General features: G+C 26.7%; 1 protein-coding gene across 1 annotated transcript in view; it reads right to left on the reverse strand.

The window, feature by feature from the left end:
- The window catches only part of LOC136980985 (active breakpoint cluster region-related protein), a 54,718-nt gene extending 27,590 nt beyond the window's left edge, over positions 1 to 27,128 (reverse strand). The window contains exons 1-3 of the mRNA XM_067277184.1: positions 25,357 to 27,128; positions 2,959 to 3,035; positions 1,127 to 1,252 (exon numbers count right to left, since the gene is read on the reverse strand). Coding sequence (XP_067133285.1) covers positions 1,127 to 1,252; positions 2,959 to 3,035; positions 25,357 to 26,893 — 1,740 coding nt within the window. The 5' untranslated portion in view covers positions 26,894 to 27,128. The remainder of the gene's footprint in view (positions 1 to 1,126; positions 1,253 to 2,958; positions 3,036 to 25,356) is intronic.
- Between the last annotated feature and the right edge of the window lie 751 nt (positions 27,129 to 27,879).

Genomic DNA, 27,879 nt, shown 5'->3' on the forward strand with positions numbered 1-27,879 from the left:
CGGCATTTGGATAATTGAAATTCTACTGTATATACCATAATAAAGCATTTTTAAATTTCTCATAATTGTTCTTATGTAAGAAAACTATTGATTTATTGCTAACAATGTATTTTGGTTCACAAAAAAAAAATTTTGAGTCATTATAATTAATTTTAAATATTCTAAAATATTTTTTAATTATTTTATATCCATTTCCAAATCTCTGATTATTCTGTAATAATAGGTTTGTAATTTTTAACTTTCCTCCTTTACAAACTTTTCTAAATATACATATTATAATTTATTTAAATTATAAAACTGAAAATAATATATTTAAAATTATCTTCATTATGCAAAAGTTAGATAGGTTACAAATACTGTATATCAACTGAGTATAAAAATGTATTGTTATGGAAAATGAAGAGCTTTTAAATTGTCATTGTTCGTTTAAAATAAAAATAACACACCAAAAATAATTTATCATATATGTATTAAAAAAATTCCAACATAAACAATTTTATAATGAATAACTTCCATAACAACGCTTAATTCTTACAGTTGAACAGAGATTAGAATATCAATTTATCAGCTATGTAATAGGTTTTTAAAAATTTCTTTTACAAATAATTGCTTTTGCATCAAGTATAATTCCCTTCTATTGTTGATTTAAATGTTTTAATGGATTTTTTTTATATATATAAAATAATAATTGTAAACTGCTTTTACATTTTTAATAATATTCATAATCTTAAAAAGTTTAAAAGGCAATCTATACAATTATCTAATCATGAATTAATACCATGAATCTGAAAGATTTGTAATATAAATTAAATTATGATCAGATAATTGTATAAATTGCATTTATATTTCTTAAATTAACAGATTGCAGTTAGATGTTGTTTCACATTAAATTCATTAGTATCAAACGTAAAAAAGCAAATGTGTTTGTTATCAACTGTCAAAATGAGTTTGTAATGGAAGGGAAAAAATACTTTTATATGATTACAAGCAATGAAAATCACTACGTATGCATCAATTCCATTTTTATTAAGAAAATTATTAACTACAATTTTTAATATTTATTTACAGAAATGTAATAAATAATATGCATTAAATAAAAGTAAATTAACAATAAATTACTTTTTACCTGAAGCAAAACAGTGAGACATTCAACATATATAGTTTCACTTTCATAGATGTTTCTAATAATACATTTATGCATGTTTTGTCTATCCAATTCTTCTTTGTTTGGTTCCAATTCATCTTCATTACTCTGAAATAATATAAAATTATATTATATTTTATTTTTATTCAATGTTCCTACGTGAGAATACTTTAATCAGTTAACTGCTTATCAATGTGAGAATTTTTTATTTGATTATATTATGAACTACATATTTTTTTAGGTTTTTTTATGACCTCTCAGTTGCTATGAATTTAATTATTTTTTTTTTATTCAGAGTTTTTATAAATGTCTTTTTTCCTCAAAGTATGAAGTTTCATTTGCAAATCAGGTTCAGAACATGAGAATAAATAATGTGGGTTGGTCTAGATTAGATGTAGTACATCTAACCAGCATTTCTTCTACGTAACACTAGTTAACTGCAAATTTCATTTAATCTACTATAAATCAGGTTTCCTTTGTTTCTGCTATTGTGAATGTCTCTCATTCTACGCTTTGCTAATAAAAAATAGTACTGAAAATAATGTTTATTATTTATTTTTTCTAAACTAATGTTGATATGTAAATGTAGTTGTTATTATTTCTGATTATCTAATAATGTATAAAATTTGTTAAAATTCAACACTAGTTTTCAAAGTTAATTTGTGAATTCGGGAAATTGATTAAAATATATTTTTTTAAAATTATATTTTTATATATAATTTTAAAAAAACTTTTGAAAAGAAAAGTCACTTTAAAAATGAATATAATAAAAACATCACTCTGATCTTTTCAAAAGTCTTTTTTTTTTTTATTATCAAAGAGATGTACTTACTCCATATGCATTTCAAACTGCATCAATTAACAGTTCATCTTCAGTGGTAGGAATGTATGATAATAATGACAACTCTAGTATACAAGAGTACTGAGATTATTATTGTTTATGCCTACCACTGAAGAGGAACTGTTAATTAATGCGATTCAAAATGCATATGGAGTAAGTACATCTCTTTGATAAAAAAAAAAAAAAAAAAAAAGACTGTTGAAAACTTCGGAGTGATTTTTATTATATTCATTTTTAGAATAACTTTTCTTTTTGAAAGTTTTTTAATATAATATAAATAAGTATACCTTTTTTTAAACTAATTTTCAATTTTCAATTGTATTCTGTTATAATGTTTGTTGTAATAATTAAATTTCTGGTGTAAATGCTTAGTAATGAGTGTAGCCTAATGCAAATATTCAATAATTGTTTTTTTTTATTGATTGATTGATCAATCTTAGGGTTGTTTCCAATATTTGATAATTAAATTCACAAAATTTGAACATTAAAATTAATTTACACCTTCAGCCATCTCTTTCCTAAATTAAAAATTACTTAATAATTGTTATCTATGTTTCTTTAATTTTATAAAATGAAAAACAGTTATTGAAATACTAAAATGTTTATTTAATAATTTAACAAAAATTTTATCATTTTTAAGTTTAAAAATAAATTTAAACAATAGATATATTAGTAGAAGAAAAACAATAATAATCATAAATGATTTTCTGTTTGCAGATAATTTTTTTATTATTCTCATAGATAAGTTTTTTTTACTTAACAATTCATCATCATAATCAATATAAATAGGTAATGAAGGTCACTGTTGATTAGGATAGGATCACGGCCGTATTAAAATTATAATATCTAGCAGGTCATAGATTGACATAGCATTTATTATATCAAAAAAAAACAAGTAATAAACGTTTTTAAATTATAATAATCAGTATGCAAAAGCAATAAAATATTTAAATAGATATTTTCCTCTTCTTACTTTTTGGTTATTGGGAGGTGTGGAAGATCCAGATGCATATAAACACGAAGTCGATTCAACAGAGCTGCTGTAAACACCTAAAAGTAGCAAAATTTATTTAGAAAGATGATATCTTAAACTCTATTTTCATAATTAAAACACTTAAAATTTCTCAAAAGAAAGTTTTAAAATTTCATTTTAAAATCTCATTTAATATTATTAAATTTGGCATATGATGACCGAATAAATACGCTAATAAAAGATAAATAAAATAATTAAATAAAAATCCGATAAGTTAAACAAAAAAAAAAATTACTCGTTAAATTTTCAAAATTAATTGAGAAAGAAATTATTTTTTTTTTAATTTCATAAGTAAGTAAATATATTAAAATGATTAAAATAACATTTATTAACAATAATATTTGTCAAATTGTAAGTATTTTAACAGAAGTGCTTAGTAGCAAACACCTACATATTAGTGTCAAGGTCTATTTAGTACGTTACACCTGAATGAATGAATGTAGGCCAAATTAGAAGTGCTTTTATGGTTATTTTTTTTAGCAGTTTATTATTAGACTAAAATATAAGTTTTAAAAAAAATTACTGCACAAACATTGATGTAATGTAGATAATATATTAAAATAAACGTTGAATTGAACACGTTTTATTATTATAAATATATTTTTAAAAACGATATACGGGTTTTAGTTTGAAAATTTATAATTATTCGGGTTTTTTTTAAAAAATAAAACTTTGTTTTTAAAGCTTAACGGAACAATTCCAGAAAAATATATAAAGGGAAGTTTAAAAAAAAAAATAAAGGATATATATGTCAATTTTTCTATCCAGCAGACAGAGCTAGATTATCAGATTACTTCTGATAATGGTTAACAATGCTTTTATATTGGTGAAAAGGAAGCAGCAGCTTAATAATTTATGAAATAAAATTTGACAGTTTCGATAAAATTTAAGCAGAATAAATTCATTTTAAATAATTAAATTAGACTAAAAATTATCAAAATCTTTGAAGTAATTGATATTTATTTATTTAAATTATTATTAATTTTATTTGTCTATATAAAAAGCAATTAGAAAAAAAAAACTGAGAAAGCTTTTCATAAAATTAGAGAATAGTTGTATAAATATTTTTAGAAAGTTTATTATAAAAATAAATAACTAAATAAAACATTTTCAATAAGAATTTCATAACTATATTATAATTTTCAAAAGAAGAAGAAACAAGAAAAACAATTATTTAAGTAACAAATTAAAGAATTTATATTTAATAACATTTTAATTAAATTTTTCTTTAATCTAACCAATCAAAATTTGATTTTAAATTAAAATTCTTCTGTAAAATATTAGTACTCGGATAGAAATAATGGCTAAATCACGCAAATAACAATTCCGAAATTATAAAACATTACAACTTTACGTATACGAAACATTTATTTACATTATAAAGTTCAAGTACTGGACTCTACTAAATATTATAGGTAAAAAAATATGTATTATGTATTACTAAATCTAAAAATAAAGCTTTTAAACTATAAGAGAGAAAAATCAAAAATCTGAGATTTAAGAAATTGATATATCAAAATATTTTTTTCCATCAAAAACACCATTAACAGCGGACTTCATTATTTAGTTTGGTTTGCTAGTATTGAATTTCTCTACGATATGTAACTCGACCTACAAAATCATTTCTGTTTAACTGAAGAAATTAATAACGACCATTTTATTTGAAGTTTTGTTGAGGTGTTTTAAGTTTTAAATGAAGTAGAAACAGACTTTAACAGTTTTCATTTAAATCGTATTGAAATTGGTGCTTGTAATGGTTGTTATCATTAAAAAAATAGTAATAATTATAGTCGTAATATATAAATACCGATGAAACAATTAAATAACATTTATAGCATTTGTATATAATAGAGAGGGAAAGCAATAATAATTTCTAATTGGAGTAAGTTATATTTAGAATAATTAATAAATTAAATAGAAAATTATTTATATTTTATTAATATTTTTCTCCATTTAACTTTGCAGATTTTTTTATTTTTATTATATACCAGCATATTAACACAATATCTTTATTAATAGAAACTATGGTAATGATATTACATCTTATTATAACATGATTTATCTATCGCAGTATTCAATTTGAATATTTCTCGATTCCATAAATTAATAAATAAATTGATCAGAATTAATTTTCAGAATTTTTATTGAATTCTAATTAAAATTCGATATTGGATATATTATTAAATTTCTGGAAGCAATTATAAGAGATGATTGTAAATATGATAGACTGGAATTGAGATGGAATGCAGAATTTGCATTCAGATTAAATTTTTCAGTTTACTCTTATTTTTAACCCATCTTTCATAGTTAAAATTGCTTGAATTATTCCAACGAAATGCACGAATAAACTTAAAAATTGCATACGAATTAGACTTTTCGATTAAGAGTTACTCCGTAAGCTGTGTATTTTTAAATATTTGAAAAATAATACAAGAATTTTAGTAATTCTTACGTTCACATAAGCAACTGCTCCGATTTAAACATAAATTTTGTAAATATTTTGACTTTTTTTTTTTTTCATTTCTATTAACAAAAAAATTTGTTATAATTAATATTAAACTTATTCTCATTGATTTTCAATTACGAATCTTTTCTCACATTACGAAAAGCAATAAAATTTTTCAATATATTTCATTAGCATTTCTTTTAACGACGGCTATTTTAGACTTATAGTTTCAATTTATTCTAAATTTTCAATAAAATTTACTTAAATTTTTTGTTCTCTCAAAATTATTATTCTATTATAAACAGAATGCTTGAACCTATTTTATTTGATATTTATAGCTCATCCTCAGTGAAAAAAGTCAGATAAGTGAAATATGCTACTTTAGAGCATTAACAACAAAAATAAATGATAAGATTACAAAATTAAAAACAAGCAATTCTTGTCCAGTCTAAAATAATTACACACTTCTCATAACATGCATAGAGGAAATACTTAAATTTATCAAAATCAAGCAATTTCATGCACTAAAAGAGACAAAAACATAATTTTATCATTATTTCAATTCGTTGTTGATTGAAATTACTTCTGACGAATCTCTGTAACATGTTTAAAGTTTAACAATCAAAACATAATAAATCAATGCAATTTAACAGATCTAAATTTCATGGCTTATTGCCTAATATGTTAAACTACATTTAACTTTAACATACTACTTATACCAAGTTTATGTATCATTTAAGAAGTTTATTGCAACAATTTAAATGTATCTAAATTAATTTAATTATATAGAGGTACAGTGACAGAGAAGTGTATGTTCCTCTGGACACTAAATTAGAAAGGGTACTTGAACTCTCCTAATAGATAGTATATAATTGAAAGAATTTATCAATGAAAAGTTAATTGTTATGCTAATATATTAATGTTAAAAACTACTGCTTTATTCATAATCAATACATGCTGTTAAAACATACAGATTTATATATATAGGGCTCTATGCTTCTTTAATTATATTTGACTACTGATTACAAGTACAATACATCTTTTTATATATTAAAATTATTATAGGACATTAGAAAAAAACAATTAAATTCTCATATTGCATATAAATAATTAATTAATCATTTCAGAAATGCAATTTTATTAATTTCTTTTAATAAAGAGCATTTGTAAAATATAGATATATGCTGAGAAATGAGGATATTTTCAATCTGTTTATTCTGTTATGCTTAATTCTCTCAGCACGTCTGAATCTCATAAATAATAATAGTAACAATGATGATAAGAAAGGTAAACAAAGAACAAAATCAAAAAATGCTATTCGTATAAAACATTTCTCATAACCTTTTCCTTATTATTTATATAATTTTCGTTTAATCTCAGAATTAACCAGAATGAAGATAAAAGAATGATATCCGGAAGAAAGCTTGGAGTACTTGTAACTTTAAACTGATATTAATTCAATTAATAAGTTATAAAATAAATTTCGGGAATCTCAATAAAATTTTTATCGGAGATCCAATTTCATTGAGTTTAACATTCTAATCTCCACTTTGTTTAAAATTTCTTAGATATGTATTATTAAGCAGTCAATTTAAATAAAGGAAAGTAAGTTTTTGTCAATAAATAATGAGATTTTAGAAATATTTCCTTAAAAACAATTGGAAATAAACTGGAAACCCTTATTTCACTTACAGTACCTTCAAGGTTATTCAACAGATAAGAATAGACATTTTAAAATGCAGTTTTTAGAAAACAGATAAAATAAATTTGTTTATTTTAAAATATATATATACTTTTAGTATTTTAATGTCTTATAATTATATACGAGTGTTAAGAAACATGTTGTATAAATTAATTCTTTTTAAAACAAATTTCTAGTCAATTTTGAATAAATTCACCATAAAATTAATAACTAATCTTAATTTCAAATAAAAGTAAAAGTGATATTTAAAATAAACACATGGATAATATTTTGATTTTTCTTTTTCATTTTCTCCACATATAAATACATAAACGTCGAGATATTTATTATTATATAAAAAGTACAATTACAAAAGTATTAAAAATTCCCATAAAAGGGCTTCGTCACATTATATTTTAAAGCACAATAAAAAGTCTGCATTGATGAGAAAGTTCCACAAAGACTAAAGTTTACGCCTCCCAACAGACCTGTACTTGTAGGCTACCACTAGAGTTAGAGTTTTTATCCTCCCTACATTATATATAATTACATTATTTATCCTAAATTATATAAATAATTCTTTCTTACCAGAATTTCGACAATGAGCATGCACTCTCTCATTAAAAAATAACTGAATTTTGCATTCACATAAAAGAAAAATACTTATATGTAATTTTTATAAAAATTATAAAAATCTCCATTTAAAAATTATTAGAAATGATTTTTAAAATATGCATTAAATTTCCTTTAAATTTAATTAAAATAAATAAAAGTTTACAAAAAGTTTCAATTTATTTAGAGAAATAGAAACAATTAATAACTGAAGAACTTTTATTAGAATGGAAATGAGTGGAAGGAAATGACTATTGAAACAATATTTTCTCTTAATTTTTTTAAAAGACAATGAATAAATGCTTAACTTGATACAACAACGTTGTTCTATGATATGCATTTTGAGTGTTTTAGTTCTCTGAATTACAACTTTTAAGAAATTACACACTACAAATATTTAAGGTTTCCTGGCCTTATTACAGTCTGTTGCAACAAATAAAGAAAATAATAGACAGTGTAACTCTACAACTGAAATATTTTACTCATTTACTCTTTATAACTCCTAATATTCTTAAAATACAGATGTCTTTTAGAAAAATTTTAATGTTTTGTTTATTTAGTACTTTTAAGACACAAACTCCTCATTATCAGAATACAAAATTGACTGTTCAAGTCTTATTTTCAAACCTTGTTCAATTTTTCAATTGGTGTTCGAACTTTGAATCTGTTTAATGAATACAGCTTATTTGTTGTCTCTCATCACAAATTTAAAAATTAATTTTAACAATAATTTACTTTTATGTATTGTATATTATGAAGAAGATCAACTGAGAAGAAGACTATATATGTGGAAAGCCCCTTCAGATAACTCTAAAAACATAATCAGAAATCAAATAGACTATATCATGACCAATCAAAGATTCAAGACCATGATTCCTAAAACCAAAACTTGCCCTAGTGCAGACTGTGGCTCTGATCACAACTTGCTGGTAAGCAATCTTAATTTAAAACTAAAAATAACTGAGAAAAAGCCCCAAAAGAATTTTAAACACAGAGGCACTAAAAAACATCTTGGTTACATCAAGATATCAAGAAATAATCAAGAACAAACTGAAAGAACACGAAGACAGCAACTACATGACAAATCAGGAGGTTCGATGGCAAATACTGAAATCAGCAAAATGCAGCTGAGAAAACAATTGGATATAAAAAAATTGAAAAGAATAAGCCATGGATGACAAATGAAATCTTACAGCTCATGGACGAAAGAAAGAAGTATAAAAATAAAAATCAACAAATGTATATGAATATACACAGACAAATACAGAAAGAAATTGTAAGAGCAAAAGAAAACTGACTAAAAATTAAATGCGAGGAAATGGAGTTATTCTAGAGAGACCATAACTCCAAAGACTTACATAAAAAGATTAGGGAACTAACAAGAAAATTTCCACTAAGAACAGGATGTGTAGAAAAACAAAGATGGCAAAATAACATCAGATTTGGTAGAAATGAAAAAATCACGGGAGGATTATATTCGAACACTTTATGAAGACCAAAGGTATTTCGAAGAACCTGAGATAGACGAAGAAAGCCCAGACATTATGGTAGAAGAAGTGAGACATGCAATTGAAAACATGAATGAAGGTAAGGCTTAAACACCAGATGGGATTCCCATTGAACTTATCAAAAATATAGGTGACGAAGGAATAGATGCATTAGCAGACATCTTGAATAACATATACAAAAAAGGGAAGGCACCAGATGAAATGAACTATTCTATTACGGTACCTATATCCACGAAAACAGGAACTATAAAACATTGTGAACACAGAACAATTAGCTTGCTAAACCATATAAGCAAAATATTACTAAAAATCATTCACAACAGAATATATGGCAAAATTGAAAGTAACATCAATAATACTCAATTTGGATTTTGAACAGGAGTTGGCTCAAGAGAAGCAATCTTTGCTCTCTCTCAAATTGCTGAAAAAACAATCAATATGAATGTTCCCATTTTTGTATGCTTCCTGGACCATGAAAAAGCATTTGATAAGATACAGCATGATAAACTACTTGAAATACTTTGTAACCTAGGACTAGACAAAAGAGACATTAAGATCATTAAAGATGCATAGTGGAATCAAAAAACAAAAGTTAGAGTGGGAAATGAAATAGATTGAAGTGAAAAAAGGGGTTATGAGAGGGCTGTGTACTCTCACCAATCCGATATAATTTGTATGCTGGGTACATAATGCGGGAGGCCCTGGAGGATAGAACAGAAAGTGTAAAGATTAATGGGATAAGCATTAACAATCTCAGATATGCAGATGACATAGTCATTCTCGCTACATCAGAAAAAGAACTACAAATACTGTTAAATAAACTAGTATTAAAAAGTGAAGAAATGGGACTCACAGTAAATACAAAGAGGACTAAGACAATGTGTATAAGTAAAGATAAGTACACAATAAAGATGAAATGCAGAAAAGAGAACCTTGAACAAGTAGATAGTTTCTGTTATTTAGAGAAAAGATTTTATTCAGACAATAATGTATCAAAGCAGAATTGGACAAGCTAAAGACAAGTTTAACCAGATGAAAAACATTCTGTGTGAAAAGAAACTAAATCTACAACTACATTTGGCCTATTTTGCTTTATGGATGTGAGGCATGGACACTGCAAAAAGATATGGAGAGGAAAATTGAGGCCTTCGAGATGTGGGCAATCAGAAGAATATTGAAGATCAAGTGGACTAGCAGAACCACTAATGACAGGGTGTTACAGATGGCAGATACTAAAAGAGAATTAATAAAAATAATAAAGAGGAGAAAACTAGCATACTGTGAACACATGCTGAGGGGAGAAAAATATGAAATCCCCAAACTCACATTAGAAAGAAAGATTGAGGGAAGAAGATCAAGGGGAAGAAGAAGACGAGGCTGGATGGATGACCTTAAGGACTGGACAGGACTAGATACTGAAGAAATTATTCATAAGACTCACAATAGGAAAAGGCACCGCCAACTTCCCCTAGGAGAAGGTACAGGCAGAAGAAGATATTATGAAGAAAATAACCTTGAATAAAAATGTATAAGTAGTGTTGTACTTGCAATAGGTTCATGATCTTCACATATTCTTTAAGGAAATCCAGCTCATTAGGTTTGAAAGATGAAAGGTTTAAAGCTATACAGATGTTTGATAAAGAGTTGATCAATTCCAGTTCTTAACTGCACATACTTTGAATTCCAGTGAGTAAAACAAGATAATTTTGTTTTCCTTTACCAAAAATGTTCTCTATTTCATCAGATGTCTTTGAACTTCTAACACCTGACACTTTTCCATAGCACTATAATGAGTCCTAGAGTAAGCTGGTATGCTAAAGGTTTTATCAGTATCAGTGATTAATATCAAATTCAATGCATGACGAACACACAATAAGGAGGATGATAATAATTCACTTAAAATTGCAAAATTACTGTCCAAAAATTATCAAAATTCATAAAAAAAAGCTACTGAAAATTAAATGTTATACATGTCTTCATCAAAAACTAAAACTTTTAGCTAATTTTATAAAATTATACAATTTTTTTATATTTTTTAAATGCATTATTTATGAATGACTTTACCTTGCCACTAATGTCTACAAGATTATTGTATGTACTGTCATCAAAGCCATTTCTCATCGGACGAAATACAAATATGATTTTTCTTAAATAACTTCTTCCCATCTAAAAAGCTGAGAATGTTTTTGAATTGCTCTTCCTATTTCTAGGAATAACACATTAAAATCTTGAACACATATATTACAAAATATATTTTGTTGCTTACTGATAATTTTTTCATGTTACTGATGTGAATTCATTATCAATTTTATATGATGTAAACTCAAGAATCATAAGTCTTTGAGTAATACTGATTTTAATTTAAAATCATGAATTTAAATCATACCCATCTTTATGCATAAGTTAATAGTTTGATCATTGTTATACATTTTAACATTTAAAATGTATAACTTCAGAAAGAAGAAAACAATTTAATATATCATAAAAAAAGGATTATCAATATATTTTCCTATAAAGAATTAGCAAATGACCTAAATCTCTAATTAAATACATTTGGATTAATATGCAAGTATATAAAACAGAATACAAATCAACCAAGACATAAATTACCAGTTTAAAAAAATGATAAAAGGAATTACTTTTTTGTATGTAATTGGCATTCATCACATAACTTTTGAAACAAGAATATTTCTTATTCTGGTTTACTTTAAGATAACAGATAGCTTACATAACAAAAACACAGTCGCGAATAATTATTTAAATATCATCATCATCAGTTTTATAATCTTAGACTTCTAAGGAATGGATTCAAACAAAACAAAATGACAACTTTTTAAATGTTTTATACAAAATTACATTGCTATTGTTCAATCAAATATACTAATTCACGTAACATACTTTATTTATCAAAATATTTCTTACAGTCTCAATATTGCCGATTTTTCCAGGACACTCTATATTAAGTACACAGGCAGTAAATTTACCTATAAATAACTTATCACAAAATTAAATGGCATGGATACTTATATTCATTCAGGAAAAGTAACAATCATGTCTGCATGTAGTGAGTAAACTTTAAGTTCAGACATCAAATGATCAATGTCTTAGAGTAATGTATAAAAATAGATCTTTATCTTCTACATAAGTTAGCTAATATCTGGCATTTACTCAAAAATCTGTTAATTTAGAATCAATATGAGAGGTTATAGCATGATGATAATATATATTTACAGAACTATGTTAAATATTTTACAGTATATTATTAACATATAATAATATCAAATATGATTACATAACTTATATAATTAAAAAACACTTAAAGCTTTTGTGTGCTCCATAATTATGGTTTGCAATAAATATAAAAATTATATCAACTCATACGTATTATATATATTGTCATAATTATGTTTACAGAATAATTAGATTTAAGTTTATTATTATAATCATAATTAATTCTATTCAAAAAAATTTAAAACTTTATTTATGCTAACTATAGTAAAAAAAAACAATGATTTGATTATAAACATCTGTTATTTTTGTTATTTGATATATGTAATTAAATGAGTATTTAATATATAATACGTGTGATAGCTATCAGGATACCATTTGTGTAGCATACTATGAAAGCATTAATGTGAACATTTTTAACTACTTTTATGTACTGTATATTTATTTAATAGTAGTAAGATTTTTTAAATATAGCCACAACAGAACAATCACTTCTATACATCAATAAAAATTTGTTTTTTCTAGTTATATGCATTTCACTAAAAACAAAAACTATATATATATATATATGTATGTTCAGTAGTTTTTGTATATTATATTTTTTAATATTTAACGAGCAATTATTTATTGTGACATTGTTGCAATGCCAGACTGCAATTTTTAATCATATCCTTAATTTATTTACTTTAAAATATGTGTTCTCCATCTCAAATTAGTAGTGTCTTACCCCTGTACATCATACTTTTCCTGCCAGACATCTATGTATCTCAGTATAAGGAAAAATTTTTAAATTGAATTAACACGACTTCCAGTCTAGACCGAAAGTTCTTATATAGTTAATTGGGGCCTCTGGCTACCAAGCTTCCCGTATCTGATCTTGACTTTCATCTATCTAACACCATTCTCGAGATTACGTAAGGACAGACAGATGGATGACAGTTTATAGGTCTACAATTTCTTCAAATTACAGTCCAATAACTATGAAATTAACTTAATATCTTGCCATGCTATTCAGTTATATTTCATTACAGTTATGTTTGAGAGTTTGTTAATTCCCTTGAATTTTAGCATAATAGATATTATGTAAAAAGTATCAATTAATAAGTTATTTTTGTAAATTTTAAATGAAAAAAGTACACATTACATTTACAAAAGTAAGTATATTCATATAAATTTAATGAAGAAACAAACTATCTTCCTCATACACACCGGGGTGTATATTAGATAATTACAACTTACTTGAGCCTGTGACCGGTGTGAAAATAATCAATTCAAATTAACAAACGTTTTCCGGACGCCTTCCGTGTCCTTCAGGTTAAAACTGCTGGATTCTATTTTTTTTATACAACGCCGTTCCAAACTTTTAAGAACGAATTCGAACGATGATAGTTCGATTGCGTGAATCAGCAGTTTTAACCTGAAGGACACAGAAGGCGTCCGGAAAACGTTTGTTAATTTGAATTGATTATTTTCACACCGGTCACAGGTTCAAGTAAGTTGTAATTATCAAAGAAACAAACTTTTTAAATAATGTAGAAATGCTTTTGAACTTGCCAATCCATCATTAGTTGCATAAAATCTGATGTAACTGATGTGCTAACAAGTTCTGATGTCTATAATTAAAGAACATAAATAAATTTATATTTGTAAAACATTCACACATTAAAAATTTATTCTTTAATTTTTATTTTAAGTCAATTTCAAGTTTCAATATTTGTAAGTATTAATAATTATACTTTATATTTCTAACTAAAAAAAAGAAACCAAAATAAGAAATTTAGACCTACACTTGAAGTTTATTCATTGACGAAGCACGTTTCGACAGTTTTTATGATATAATAAGCTTAATTTTAGTCATACTTGAAGTCTTAGGTTAGTTTCAGCACAGAAAAATTTAAAAATTTTTTTGTATCTTTTATTTAAATCTAATATTCAACTTTTATTCATTTAGAATATATATGTTAGCATCGTAAAAATCGTTAGCTTTATGCAAGAAATTAGAAAGACAGCCTGAATTGAGTTAGCAAGTCGAAATATTAATTAATGTGAGGGGCCAAGGGAGGAAGATTTCAAAACAAAATAATAACGATTATATGTGATATCATTATCATCTCCATTGCAGTCTGGACTGCCGAGCAGTAACAGTCAACTACATGTGGGAGTGGTGGAGTCAGAGATTGATGCCTGTTTACAAACAACATAATCCGTTTATTAGACAATTAACTTACAAATTGTTCTATAGTCATGAAAGGTTGAAGTCCTTGTATACTTTGGCACACAGTCTTCAAAGAAGAGGAGGAAAATCCAGCGATGAGAGTGGTTTCCTATTGCTGACCAGATGTTGCATTCAAAGTCCAGTTCTGAAACAAGAAACCATGTCCAGTGAATGCAGATAAGAATTTCTGAAGTTTCTCTCAACGAAGGTCTATAACTTTCAGAGGATACATTGGCAAAGGATGAAGATGGAACCTTGCGGGAAGCACCCCAATGAGGGACACAGCCTCGTAAGACGCCATGGCAAAGAACGAAGTGTTCTTGTAGCCTGAGCTTAAATATCTTTTCATCTCACAAATTGTCACTTTATTGGTTATAAATCCCCTTTCTCAATCCCAGATTGGTCTTTCTGTTACCAGGTGAAATTGGACCAGATAGGTTCTGGAGAAAGATGATTGTTTATTAATACAATTTGACACCAAATGAACTTGTATCTTAACTAACATTCCCTTTTTTGTTAGTCTTGTCTTATAAAAAATTTAATTTACTAATTTTCCTCCTTTTTTACCGCATAGTTTTAATATTAAAATATTTTTATTTTTTCCCCCTTTTTCTTTATAATTTAGTTTCCTTAATTTTAATTAATTGCAAAGATCAAGATTTGTTTTTGTTTGGATATATGGTTAAAAGAATGTTTTTCATCCCAGCCCAGGGCCTCACATTAATAATTAATAGTTAAACTCTGTATATTTATATTCAAGGGAAAATCTCGATCATAGAAACAACTATGTTTTGAAAATCTTAGCAGCAACAAGGACAGAGTTACACTAAACAGCCAAAAACATAATTATAGAAGTATATAGCAAGAACAAGTTTGATAATCTACAAAAACAGCATAAAAAAGATAGTTAACTGACTTTATATAACATTTAATAAAAATATAAATAATATAAAAAAATAAGATTAGAACACAAATAATATGAAAAAGTAAAGATCTTAATGTAGTTTTGTTTAGCAACCAAACTTTGTTCAAAATCTGCAAAAGCTATGTTCAAAAAACAACACTGATGCAATGGTACTGTACAACTAATGATACAGGTGGGATATGGGGGTAATTACAGGGTGATCTATCTTTAATCTTATGATACATGGGCACATGACAACAGGGTTCTTTATACCATGTTATTTTTGTTGAAGTTTTATAAAACCTTCTGTTGGCCAGTTCTCTTATAAATTAACAATCAAAAGATTTCTTACAGAATCGTAATAAACTCATTTTATTACACACATATGAGAAGTAATTACGTATTAAAAAGATTCAAAATAAACAGTTCATACATTTTATTGTAAGTGGTGTAATTCTATTTGCGGAAAAAAGTTGCGAAATCACATAATTCACATATAATTTAGTGTAAACTTTTTATTTAAAAACAGTTTACAATTAGTATTTTAAAATAACCATACACTTTGATCAATTGAAGACTTGCCAGTAAATGACATTGCATAACCATTAATTATAAAAGTGGTGCAAGTCCATTTTCCACAGTCTAATTAAGCACTTAGGAGCTGTCTATAAATTAAGTCCATATATTTCTTGAAATTTTTACTCTCCCTCCTTCCTTGTCCCAGTTTGTTCAAGTTTCCGTATCCCCTTCCACTTTTCAGACGTCCAATAAAACTCAACCTCCGTTAAAACCTCCATCACTTTATGAATGATAGATACCATAAGTAGAAATGAAACATACGTGGAATTTTGAAATAAATACAATAAAATGCTTAAATAAATTTAATAAAATAAACGGGCATCCAGTGACACTCAACACATCTCCTTTTCCTTGTCCAACTCGTCTTAACCCATGCCCTCTTCCAATGTGAACATCCTCTTATAAGAGAAAAATAAAACTATGAATTTTACTAACAAAAGCACAATAAAACACAATGTATTTCAAATGAAATTGAATTTTAGACAAGCAATTATTTATTGTGGCATTGTCACAATGTCGGGCTGCAATTTTTAATCATATTTTTAATTTATTTAATTTAAAATATATGCTCTCCACCTCAAATTAGTAGCATCTTGAACCTTTTCATCATGCTTTTCCTTTTAGCAAGAGAGTCGTGCCGTCATCTATCTAACCTTTCTCAAGGAAAAATTTTTGCATTGAAATAACATGACCCAATTTCTATTGGATTGGAAGTTCATATATAGTTAATTGAGGCCTCCTATCCCAAAGATTTCAACATCTGGTGTTGACTTTCATCTATCTAACGCTATTCTTGACATTAAGAAACAACAGACAGACGACAGTGATTTACAGATCTACAGTTTTTTCAAATTGCAGCCCAATAATTTAAATTTAATGATGTGAAACTATGATCACTAAGTTTTGGCTCTTATGGAAGACTTATCACACACTATTGACGTAGTTGGAGTAATAACACAGAAGTCCGTAGACACAGGTTTATCAACTTCTTTGTGATTAATCACACACTATTCACGTAGTTGGAGAAGTCCTCCATAGAACCAAAACTTCATGTTCATAATAGTTTCATATTGTAGCATAAGGACAAAAAGCAATTCACAAAATTTAATGACTTTTACAGTTCAATAATTATGGAAGTGGTGTAAGTCCATTTATAACTCAGAGAGAATAAATTCATTTTGTTAAATTCACATAAAACTCATTTATATAATCAACTTACATATTTCTAAATTCATAGAAAAATTGCTGAACTTAGTACACTTATATTTTTGAATCAACTAAAATGCAACCTTTAAATATCTCGAAAGAAGAAAAAATGGACTTACGCTACTTTCAAAATAAACAGTCCATATATGAGTAAACAGTGCAGATCACATGTACTGTATCTTCATCTCAAGAGGACAAACCAAGTAGTGATTAGTAATTGGATTTAAGAAATCATATGATAGTTACTTTAAAACGATATTTTTTACACTGTACAGTACATCCCATTAATTAAAGAGTATTCAGAAATTTTGGAGGAAGAGTGTTCACTGCTTTTCAGCTAGATCACCTACTATATTTTTGGAAAGAAATGATAGTGTGATTGGTAAAAATGCTGTTTTAACTGGTTATTTGATAGAACAATAAAAACTGATGACATAAGAATGGAAACCAATATGTAAGTACAGTGCAATTATATGATAATAAATTTTAACATTTCCAAGTGTATGCCAATTCTTCTGAAAGCAAAGATCAGACAGAGGTCTGGGTACTATAACTGGCAATGCATCTACATGGTAAGCAAAAATTGCAGGTTTGAGTCCCACTCCAGGCCAATCATTTTCTTCCAGAAATTCTAAATTAAAATTGATTTACTATAATTTTAACTCTACCACAAAGTAAAAACATAAAGTGTAAAGATTTAATTCATACAATGGGAAGAAGTAATGAAAAAAATCTAATTTATTAAAAAAACATGCACCAGTCTTTCATTGCTATCTATAACATATTGATAAAACTACAAATTCAAAGTAAAAATTTAATACACCTTTTACTATTATGTAAAGTAGTTTTTTTGGATAGTAGTCAGTTATTTTGCTTCTTTTAAATAGTTATTCTTCTTTAACTCTGCTAAATCCCTGCCTTGCTTCATTGTCATGGGAGTTAAAAAAGAATATGCTTCAGAATGCATTTCTAATCTTCTGAATGCTGGCTTTAATGCATCACTGTGCGCATTCTAATGCTTCGCCGTACCTAAGCACAGTGAAGCATTAGAAGCCGTTGATTCATTAATCATGCCTTTCCATTTTCACATTAATACTTAAAACTTAACACTGATGCTGATAATAAGATAGTTTAATAGCAGGCCTATGGACAATTATTATAATTAAAGCTAGGTCATCTAGGCACTAAAAATCATATAATATATAATTTTTTTATAATTCTTTATATGACTTTTAATGCCTAGATATCCGAGTCTTAGTTATTACATAAAATGTTTTTAATTTCTCTGAAATTAATACTCTCCGAAGTTGCTTTTGCTTAATCAATTTTTCAGATAATTGACACATTTTACTGCATATTTTTTGCTCTTGTAAAAAAAATTGTTTCTTGAAATTTGTAGACAAGGTGTTTGTACACTATAATTTCAAACTGTCTGAAGATCGAAAATGATGAGCAGTTGGTAAACAAATCTTTCCTATATTTTGAATAGTTTAGTTTTATTGACAATAAATATTGAAAATTCAAACTTTTATTTGCAAGTTGCCTGTTCCAACCTCATTGACTATTTTCTCCTCAGTCGTTCTTTCCTTTCATAACTTGTTTCTCTATTTTTCTCTGCCTTCTACACTCAAATATTTATCCTATATATCTTATTCAATTATACAATTAAGCAATCCAAACATTGCTTATTTTAAGAGAATACATAAAAGCAATAAAGTACTAATGTCTTCAAGGTAATATTCTACTTCAGAACTAAACAAATTTAAAGAAAATGAGTGTCATTACCGTAGTAATACAACATTCGACGAATTGTCATAAAATTTTTTATGACAAACTCTCGTGCTTAAGAAATTTTAAATGATTAATATTATCTGAGTGCAAAGTCATTCCATTTTGTAAACAATTTTTCTTAAAAAAAATCCAAGTGAAAAGATATTTTCGTTGCAATTTTTAATTTAAATATTTTTTTTTTTGTTTAGAAATAAAAGTATTTACTTTTAAAATTTTTACGAAATTAGAATTTTACACTGTAATACATATACAATAATTTTTTTATCTCTGCAGTTACACAATATATAATATTTCTATCAGATATTTGACTGTGTGCCAACTTCTCTTTGCATAAACCAACATCACTTTTTTTATATTCGAAAATTATTAGAATACCGTCAAAAGTGTATAAAAATCGTAAATAGCGAAACAATAGCGTCTAAGATTATTCCAAATACATAAATTAAATACTTTCTAAATTTTTAGCACTAGAATTAGAACGGTATAATTAACGACCGAGAAAAATCGAGTAGAATTTGACTTTTGCATTTGGAATACAATTCAGATTTATCTTTATGTTGTGTCAATACTCGTAAATTATTGGCATAATTTTTTTATGAAATTAATTATTATATTATTAATAAATAATTTAAACGATTTTTTTATTCGTATTACGACTCCGCTTCTATTATTTAAGAAAAATTAATGAATAAACGAGTTTTCTTATATGACAGATAATTTAATTAAATATTTATAGAAAGACTTTTAATACTCTTTTCAAAATTCTTGTAAACATTAAATTAAAATGTGTTTTTACACTGTTTGAAATTAATATTTAAATATTAAAACTGCTAGGTTTACTTCAATAAAAATGTTTTAATGATAAAAAAACTTATTTTATATTAACTATTTTCTTGCAGTTTAAAGAGACTTTTAATTAATTATTACCTAATGCTTTAACACTTCTTCCAGCAATTATTTTCTTAAAAAAAACAAACATTTTCAGTCTCTTCGGCAGTCTTCACGCATACAAGCAGGAAAAAAAAGGGTGTTAAAGCATTAGATAATGATTAGAAATCTCGTTTCCAGCTTCTGTGAATGTTTCTGAAGACTTTTAATATTGACATTTTAGTGCTTTTCGGCATCACTTATTCAAAAGCAGTAGAAAACAATATCAAAAAATATAACTCTATAAAAAAAGAAATTTTATCTTTACTTACATTTGTAGATTTGTAATATATTAACCATTTATATATTATTTTGATAAAAATAAACCATTACAGTTTATAATACTTTGGTAAAAAATGAAAATTTTTTTTTATTAAACTTTCAATTTACTTTAATCAAAATCAGAGTTAAATTTATTTAATATTCACGATTTAATTTATAATTAAAAATAATTATCTTAATTACAGTCATTTTTAAATTGCTATTTTTAATTATTAAAGTCCGAACTACGTAGTAAGCAATTATCAAATGGTTAATTTTACAAATAAACAATTGTTTAAGAAATGTACTAGAAAAAATTAATTAATTAAATAAATTTCATGAATCAAAATAAAAACATAAAAATCAATTCTGATGCTGTAGACTATAAAAATGATTCATAAAATGAATCATTTTTATAGTTTACAGCATCAGAAAGTATTACAAAACTACTGTATTGTAATTAAGCATAATTTATTGAACTTTGAACAGTTACTTTAAATGTCAGATATTCAACAGAGTGGAAAGGGATGCAGAATACTGAAACAATTAGCCTAATTATATATATAATATATTAAACATTTAAGAAAAATTATTTAAACAATATAACAAAACATTTTTACACCCTTTAAAGATGTTTGACTAAAATATTTTGTGAATAATAATTAAATTTTAATTCAAAACACTGAATTCCTGATAATTTAACAAACCATATATTGTGGTTAGGAGTAATATCAACGTAACGATAACATGCGAAACCGATGTGTTATTAGAATAATAATATTGATACAATTCATTTTTATATTCATATAAACATGCTAAATTATAAATTAAATACTGTAATTTGATATATAATATTTTAACTTTTATTTTCTCTGTAACTTTTGGCTTTTATAATACTCCTCACTGATAAGTTATGAGTTTAATTTTATTGTTTCTTTAAATCAAAAATAAATGCTTCAAATTTTTGATAAAATGTAATAAATTTATGAACTTTGATGGAAACTGCTTAAACACATACATTTGTTATACATTTTAATATTTACAAAAAAGTATATTTTTAACTGTGGATAAACTTATTATCTAAGCTAACAAAAACATTTTAATTCTTAAAGAAAATAACATATTGTTAGTTGCAAATTGTTTAAACATTTAAGAGTAAGTATCACTAATCATTATAAACTCTTGTTGAAGATCTAAGAAATTATTTATAAATCATTTATTTTTATCTCAAAATATATGAGATTCTTATCAATTCTTCTTAAAAATCAAAGTAATTATTATTCTGTTTATAAATAATTTTATCAGCATGATTAAAAAGATATTAATACTTTGATTTTTAAACTTATTATATAGTTCCTTTTAATATTTTTTAATCCCTGCTTTGCTTATATAAAATCTCCTTATGGCATTAATTTTTATTTCTAAATTATGTACAAAACATTTGAAATATATACTAATATACAAATTTAATTATAACAAGCATTCACCATAGTGATTGATAATTAGATTATATTTGGACAGAGCAGGATTGATTATTATATATACAGTACACATCATAACTAATATGTTAAAGTAATTTTACTTATCTAAAGGACCCCAAAAAATGCACGGTTAAGAATTTTTTAACAATTACTTTAAGTTATCTTGTAATAATAAAAATCATTCATAAATAAATCAATATTTTAATATTTAAATAAATAAATATTTCTTTCAATTTCTTATTGTATTATTCATAGTTCTATTAATTCATCTATAATGATAAATGAAACCATAATAGATGTATTAATTGAAAAGCTACAAATAATACAACAGGCAAAATATACTTCTTAAAAATACAGTAATACCCCGAACTTACGCGATAGGTGGGACCGAGCGATAACCGCGTAAGTCGAAATTCGCGTAAGTCGGGTATAATTTCGCACATAAATACATACAAATTATTTTTAATTGGGGCCGGAGACTAAAGAAAACAATAATTTAGAAAAAATGTTTAATAAAATCTTAGATAATACATATAACAAATTATATTATTAAAATCGTAAACCGAAGTTATTTTGATGTAGAAGGCCTCATAAAATCGAACAAATTCGTATGACAGCTCAAAGATTGTTTTTCTCCCACAAAATTTCCTCGTAGCATGCTAATAATTTTTTAATTTCTCGTTTTGTAGAAGAAATGCGCTCTTTGTTGGAGTCTATATTTTCTAAAATTTGTAACCCCTTTTCAATTGAAATAAGTAACACAAAATAAATTGTAGCTATGCGTCAATTCCACGTGACATGTCCAAAAATGTAAGCTGAACAATAGTGTGTGGGGGGAGTGAGTAATCAAGACTTGCATGGCACTCAAACAAAAGACGAATCGACGATATTTGAAAATCGCGTAAGTCGGGGTAGCGTAAGTCGAAGTATCAATGTATCATTAGAGTAAATAGATATAATTTACTAAAATAAATTTATGTTTTTTTATATTCAAATTCGTGTCATGTTAAATTGTTTTAAAGTTGAATGCATCTAAGTTACTTCTACATTTAGCTAAATGCACAAAACAATATTCACATTCAACAGTTTTCATTGGTTAGATATGTAAGTAAAATGAAATGAATGAAACATTTGATAAGAGTTTTTCGTCTTAAAATCTTCACACGAAACGTATGGTACTAACAATTTTTTATTTTTAACTTCAGACATTTTTACTTGCTGCAGCTACTTCTTTTTCAAACCATTGGTATTTTTTATATTGATGCATATTAAAAAGAGCCTCAATGACGTCAAAAGTAATTTTTGTTTTTGTATCATGTATTTGATTATAACAAGAAGCTTTTAAAAATTTTCTTCAAAATATACATTCCAAATGGATCAATATAGTTAAATTCTGTAAATTAATCAAAGCATTTTTAACTGTACATAAAGTTAAAGAAATGCTAATATTTTTAACCCAGTTAATGGTCCTCTTCAGGCATGGACAGATGAAAGTGCACTTCACCCACTGTTAAAGATGCATTGATTAATTCAGCAGATTAACTACAATGGCTAGTTCATCCTTGCAAAATTCTAATCCAAATATTAATATAGGTGCTTCTTAGAAAGTAATCTTGACATAGATAAATGAGCTTAACGCAGTTATACTAAAATAGCATCAGATACTGTATATTTCAATATCATTGACCCCTCATTTAGTCAATTATGAAAATGCAGAAAATTTAACTTAGCTGGATCATACATTTTTTTTTTTTACCTTTATGTGATCACATATTTGAACTACGAATATAAGCATCAGTGTGACCTTTAATTAGATAGTCATCACCTCGTTAATGTATAAAAGACAAAATAGATTCAGTTTTAAGGGATAAATTTCCTGAACTTGAAATATAGATTTGTTCTCAATAATTACTGTTTAATATAACATCAAGATAATTTTTCATAATGTCAAGTTATGATATAGATGGAATTCAATTAATGAATTGTTATCAGTATAATTTGGTGTTGCTCGAGTTTCTCCATTAATAATAATTCTTTAATTAGGTACATTTGTAATTGCGTTATTTTTAATTTATTTTGTTGTTAACAGTTATTTTAATAGATAATTTTCGTGAATTAATTCTGTATACTAATTATAGCATAGAGAATCATTAATAATTCATCATCTATACTTTGCAAAATTATAATAGATTGTATCAAACATAGCTATAAACCATCATATTAGGAAACTATTATTATATATGATATAAAATATACAATTATAAATTGTCATTGGCTATTCAAACTATTACTAAAATGTTAATTTTGACCTTAATACATAAAGTTGCTATTATAATTATGTTAAATTAAAATTTATGACAGTACGAAGCTACTGCAGTAATTAAAAATAAAAAATTTGACAGAATCAAAATATAGCATAATTTATATAAAATTTACAGAGCATAAACTGTTACTAATTACATTACAATAATTATTTTTACATCATATCCATTTAAAATCTATTGATTTTATAAACATTTTTATTCAAATAATTTTCAGAGGTATGAGACATTATAGCGCCAAAAAAAAAAAAAAAAACTGCAGATAATCATGGGTTTAAATAGTCTCGTTAAACAGTTATTAAATTAATCTAATTTTAGACATTATTAAAAAATAAATATTATTATGTCTACAATTTTCCACTACACTTTAACAGTTACAGCTGCAATAAGTCAAGCAGGTGGTAACAAATGATGCACCTGGGTATAATGACAAGATTCACAACCAACATTTAGACTGTTCTTTTAAGTAAAACATGCACAAAAAAATGGAATAAATTCAACCATTCAAATGAGCTAAAATGTAGTATTAATGTTCAATATCATGTACAATTAATCTATAAACTGAATAATCAAACTAGAGTGGCAAGCAAATGTTTATCTTCCAAAGCTCTTAAGACAAATATTACTTCCTACCAATGGATAAATAAAACTATTTTCAATAATAAATTGAAAAGAAAAAAAAAACTTTTAACTAATTAATATTTACAAATAGGAGGTAAGGGTAGTCTACAAAGTTAATTGTTATAGTTTCGTTAATGCTTAATAATCGTATAATCATCACAAATCAAAGAAATAATTTTATAAAAGATAACATTAGTAAGGCATTAGAGATGCCATTGTTGCAGATCAAAGTTAAAGATATATAAATCCCAACCATATGATTCATATGGTTATTATATATAGTTTATTATTTTTTAATGTAATAGAGTTCAAAATTCAAATGTAATTTAAGTAAAGAGGCTAATAGTTACATTACTTATGGCTAATTAGATTAAATTTACAATATCATCATCCAAGAAATTTCTTACTAAATATATTTTTGAGATAAATCTTACACCATTAATAATAAAAAATTAAAATGGATCTTATCTGCAAAAGATCTTTTAAAATATTCAAAAATTAAGAAAAAAGAAAGGCAATTTCGATAATGACAAAATAATACATAACAGCTGACTTACCAGAATCTACATCGAACACGTCGTCGGTTACAGTTGACGGATTACTTTCTAAACCTTTAACATCCTCGTTTGTTGTCCCGCTATCGCCCAATTCTTGATCGCTAGAAAAAGAATGTACTAATAAGGCGTCGTCGTGATCGTCTTCGTCCGAATCTACGGTGAACGATTCTCCGTGAGAAGTTATACTAAATTTCTCTTTCTTCTTCAAGAAGTAATCAATATTCATATATGTTGCATAATCTGGACTGTCTAAACCTTTATTCGAATCACTACTAGTAACAGATTTTGACACTGGAATATCGTGTGATATGCTTTTCTGCGGAATAAAAGCACATTCCGAAAATACAACATAATCGCCTTCGCTTTCTACATTATCTATGGTATTATTATTTGATAAATTTTGTGATAAACGGTACGTATTTTCTGGAAGATCAGTTTGTACAACTTCGTCTGGTGCCACCGTATCGTATATAGTCTGATTGTCGTTAAAATAATCTAGCTGCAAAGAAGTTTTATCATTCCCTTCTTGGTTATTATTGGGCACGTTGCCATTGTCAAATTCAAAATTTTCTGTTTCTTGCAACGGGGAATGCAAACAGTCTAATAATTCTTGACTTATTTCGTGTTTGGGTGGTAAAGGAGGACGAAACGAATTAGAATCCAATTTTTCGATACTTCCCGGCAATTTTGTAGCTTCCATCTCGTTCTGTTTCGAATCGTTTTTCAGCTGCCCCACGATCGGCAAATCGCCGGATACTTTGGATTTATTCAGTTTTAATTCCGTCCTACTGAGCTGTGTCGAAATTAAATTTCTAGACTTTTTAGGAGGAGGCGTTGGCGGTTTCTTCTTCTGGTACGATCCCGAACTTCTTCTCTCTTCCGGTCTGTGTTTACTCATCTCTTCGCAACTGACCGCAGTTTCGCTAATGGACGATTCTGATCCGGAGGGGCGAATCTTCTCGCCGCGACCCTGCGCATCTGACTGTCCGGCACCGCCTCCGACTTCAATGACCGTCACGTACGGATTGGAATGTTCTCCGTCGTAATCGGCGCTTGCACCCTCGTGAAGGCTGGAGGAACTGGCGGTGCTCGTCCTACTGCTGCTGCTTCCAACTTTCTTACTCGTCTGACTCTCCGGATTCGTAACGGGGACGTTCTCCTTTTCGCCACCTTCTCGAACGCCGCCGCCGTGTTTGTCAAACAGGCTTTCGCAGGAAGCACCGTCGAACCCTCCTTCCAGCGTTTCACAGCTGTTCTGCAAGCTGCGTCTATTATAATCGCTCGAATGTGACGATTTTTCTTCACCGACAGCACTGGCTTCGCTTCCATAGGATTTTTTAACTCTATCGACATCAGCCAATAAACTTTCCAAGTATTCTACATAGAATTCTTCTTTTTCTAATTCTTCTCTAAGATAAGACACCCTGTGCTGATGTTTAGCCAAATTCGCTCGAACATCATCTTCCCAAGCTTTTGGCAACTCGCATCCAGGAAAACGTTGAGCCCAGGCTGTTTGAAAATCACTAAACACACTCATCTTCCTATTTACTGTACACACACTCACACATACACGCTCCTCAAATTACCAGTATCAACTATTACTTATCTATCATCGTTATATCTAATACTGATTCGTATTAGATAAACAAACTTCCTGATGTCGAAACAGAGGACTTATGTCAACCACTCCCTCGCCATCTTTACATCCGCCGTTATCGGATGAAATCGTACATGTCCGCAACGTATACTAAATCGAAATTAAATATAAATTAGCCGAAATATAATTAATTAATTATAATTTCTGCTTATTAAAATTATAAAATAGATTAAAGTAATTATTACCATTATTTTAATTTTTTCTCACTCTAATTGAACCTAATTCGGTATATACTGAACTGCGTCGCTCTATATTGCATTTTTTTTAATTTATATTTTTTAATTAATAATATTGCAATATTTATTAAAATATTAAACAATTTTGTAACTTTTTTTAATTATAATTTCTGCCGTATTTTTGCTCTTTTTTTTATAAAATGACCTATAGTGTTTTTGGTTTATATGATAATTGAAATTTACTACTAGTTCGTATATAAAATCAATATATTGTATGTCTTATATGAAATTTATGTAATAATTAAATTTTATTTAATTTTATGTTAATTTATAATTGAATTTTTTTAAATAATAAAATCGGCCGGTTAGAGAAGCGGGGAGACTTTATCCACCGGAAGAGTCCAAATTCGAGTTTTATCTGGATTTCTCACGGCTTGTCCGATTATTGTTCTCTTTTATTGATAATGGCTAGCCTTACTGTGGACCAGGAATTATTAATGAACAAAATTATGGCCAGGCGTATAAGGTTCACTCGCTAAATCAAAAAATCAATCCAATTTATGCTTCAAAAGCATAATAAATTCGGCAAACTAGACTTGAAAAGACACTTTAAAAATGGCATTTAAGATCAAAATTTCTTACAAGTTTTTCTTTTTGTTGTTTGTTTGAGTGACGTGTTTACGTTTTCCT

This window comes from Centruroides vittatus, unplaced genomic scaffold, assembly GCF_030686945.1.
Source record: "Centruroides vittatus isolate TY-2023 unplaced genomic scaffold, ASM3068694v2 contig_738, whole genome shotgun sequence".
Taxonomy (NCBI): domain Eukaryota; kingdom Metazoa; phylum Arthropoda; class Arachnida; order Scorpiones; family Buthidae; genus Centruroides; species Centruroides vittatus.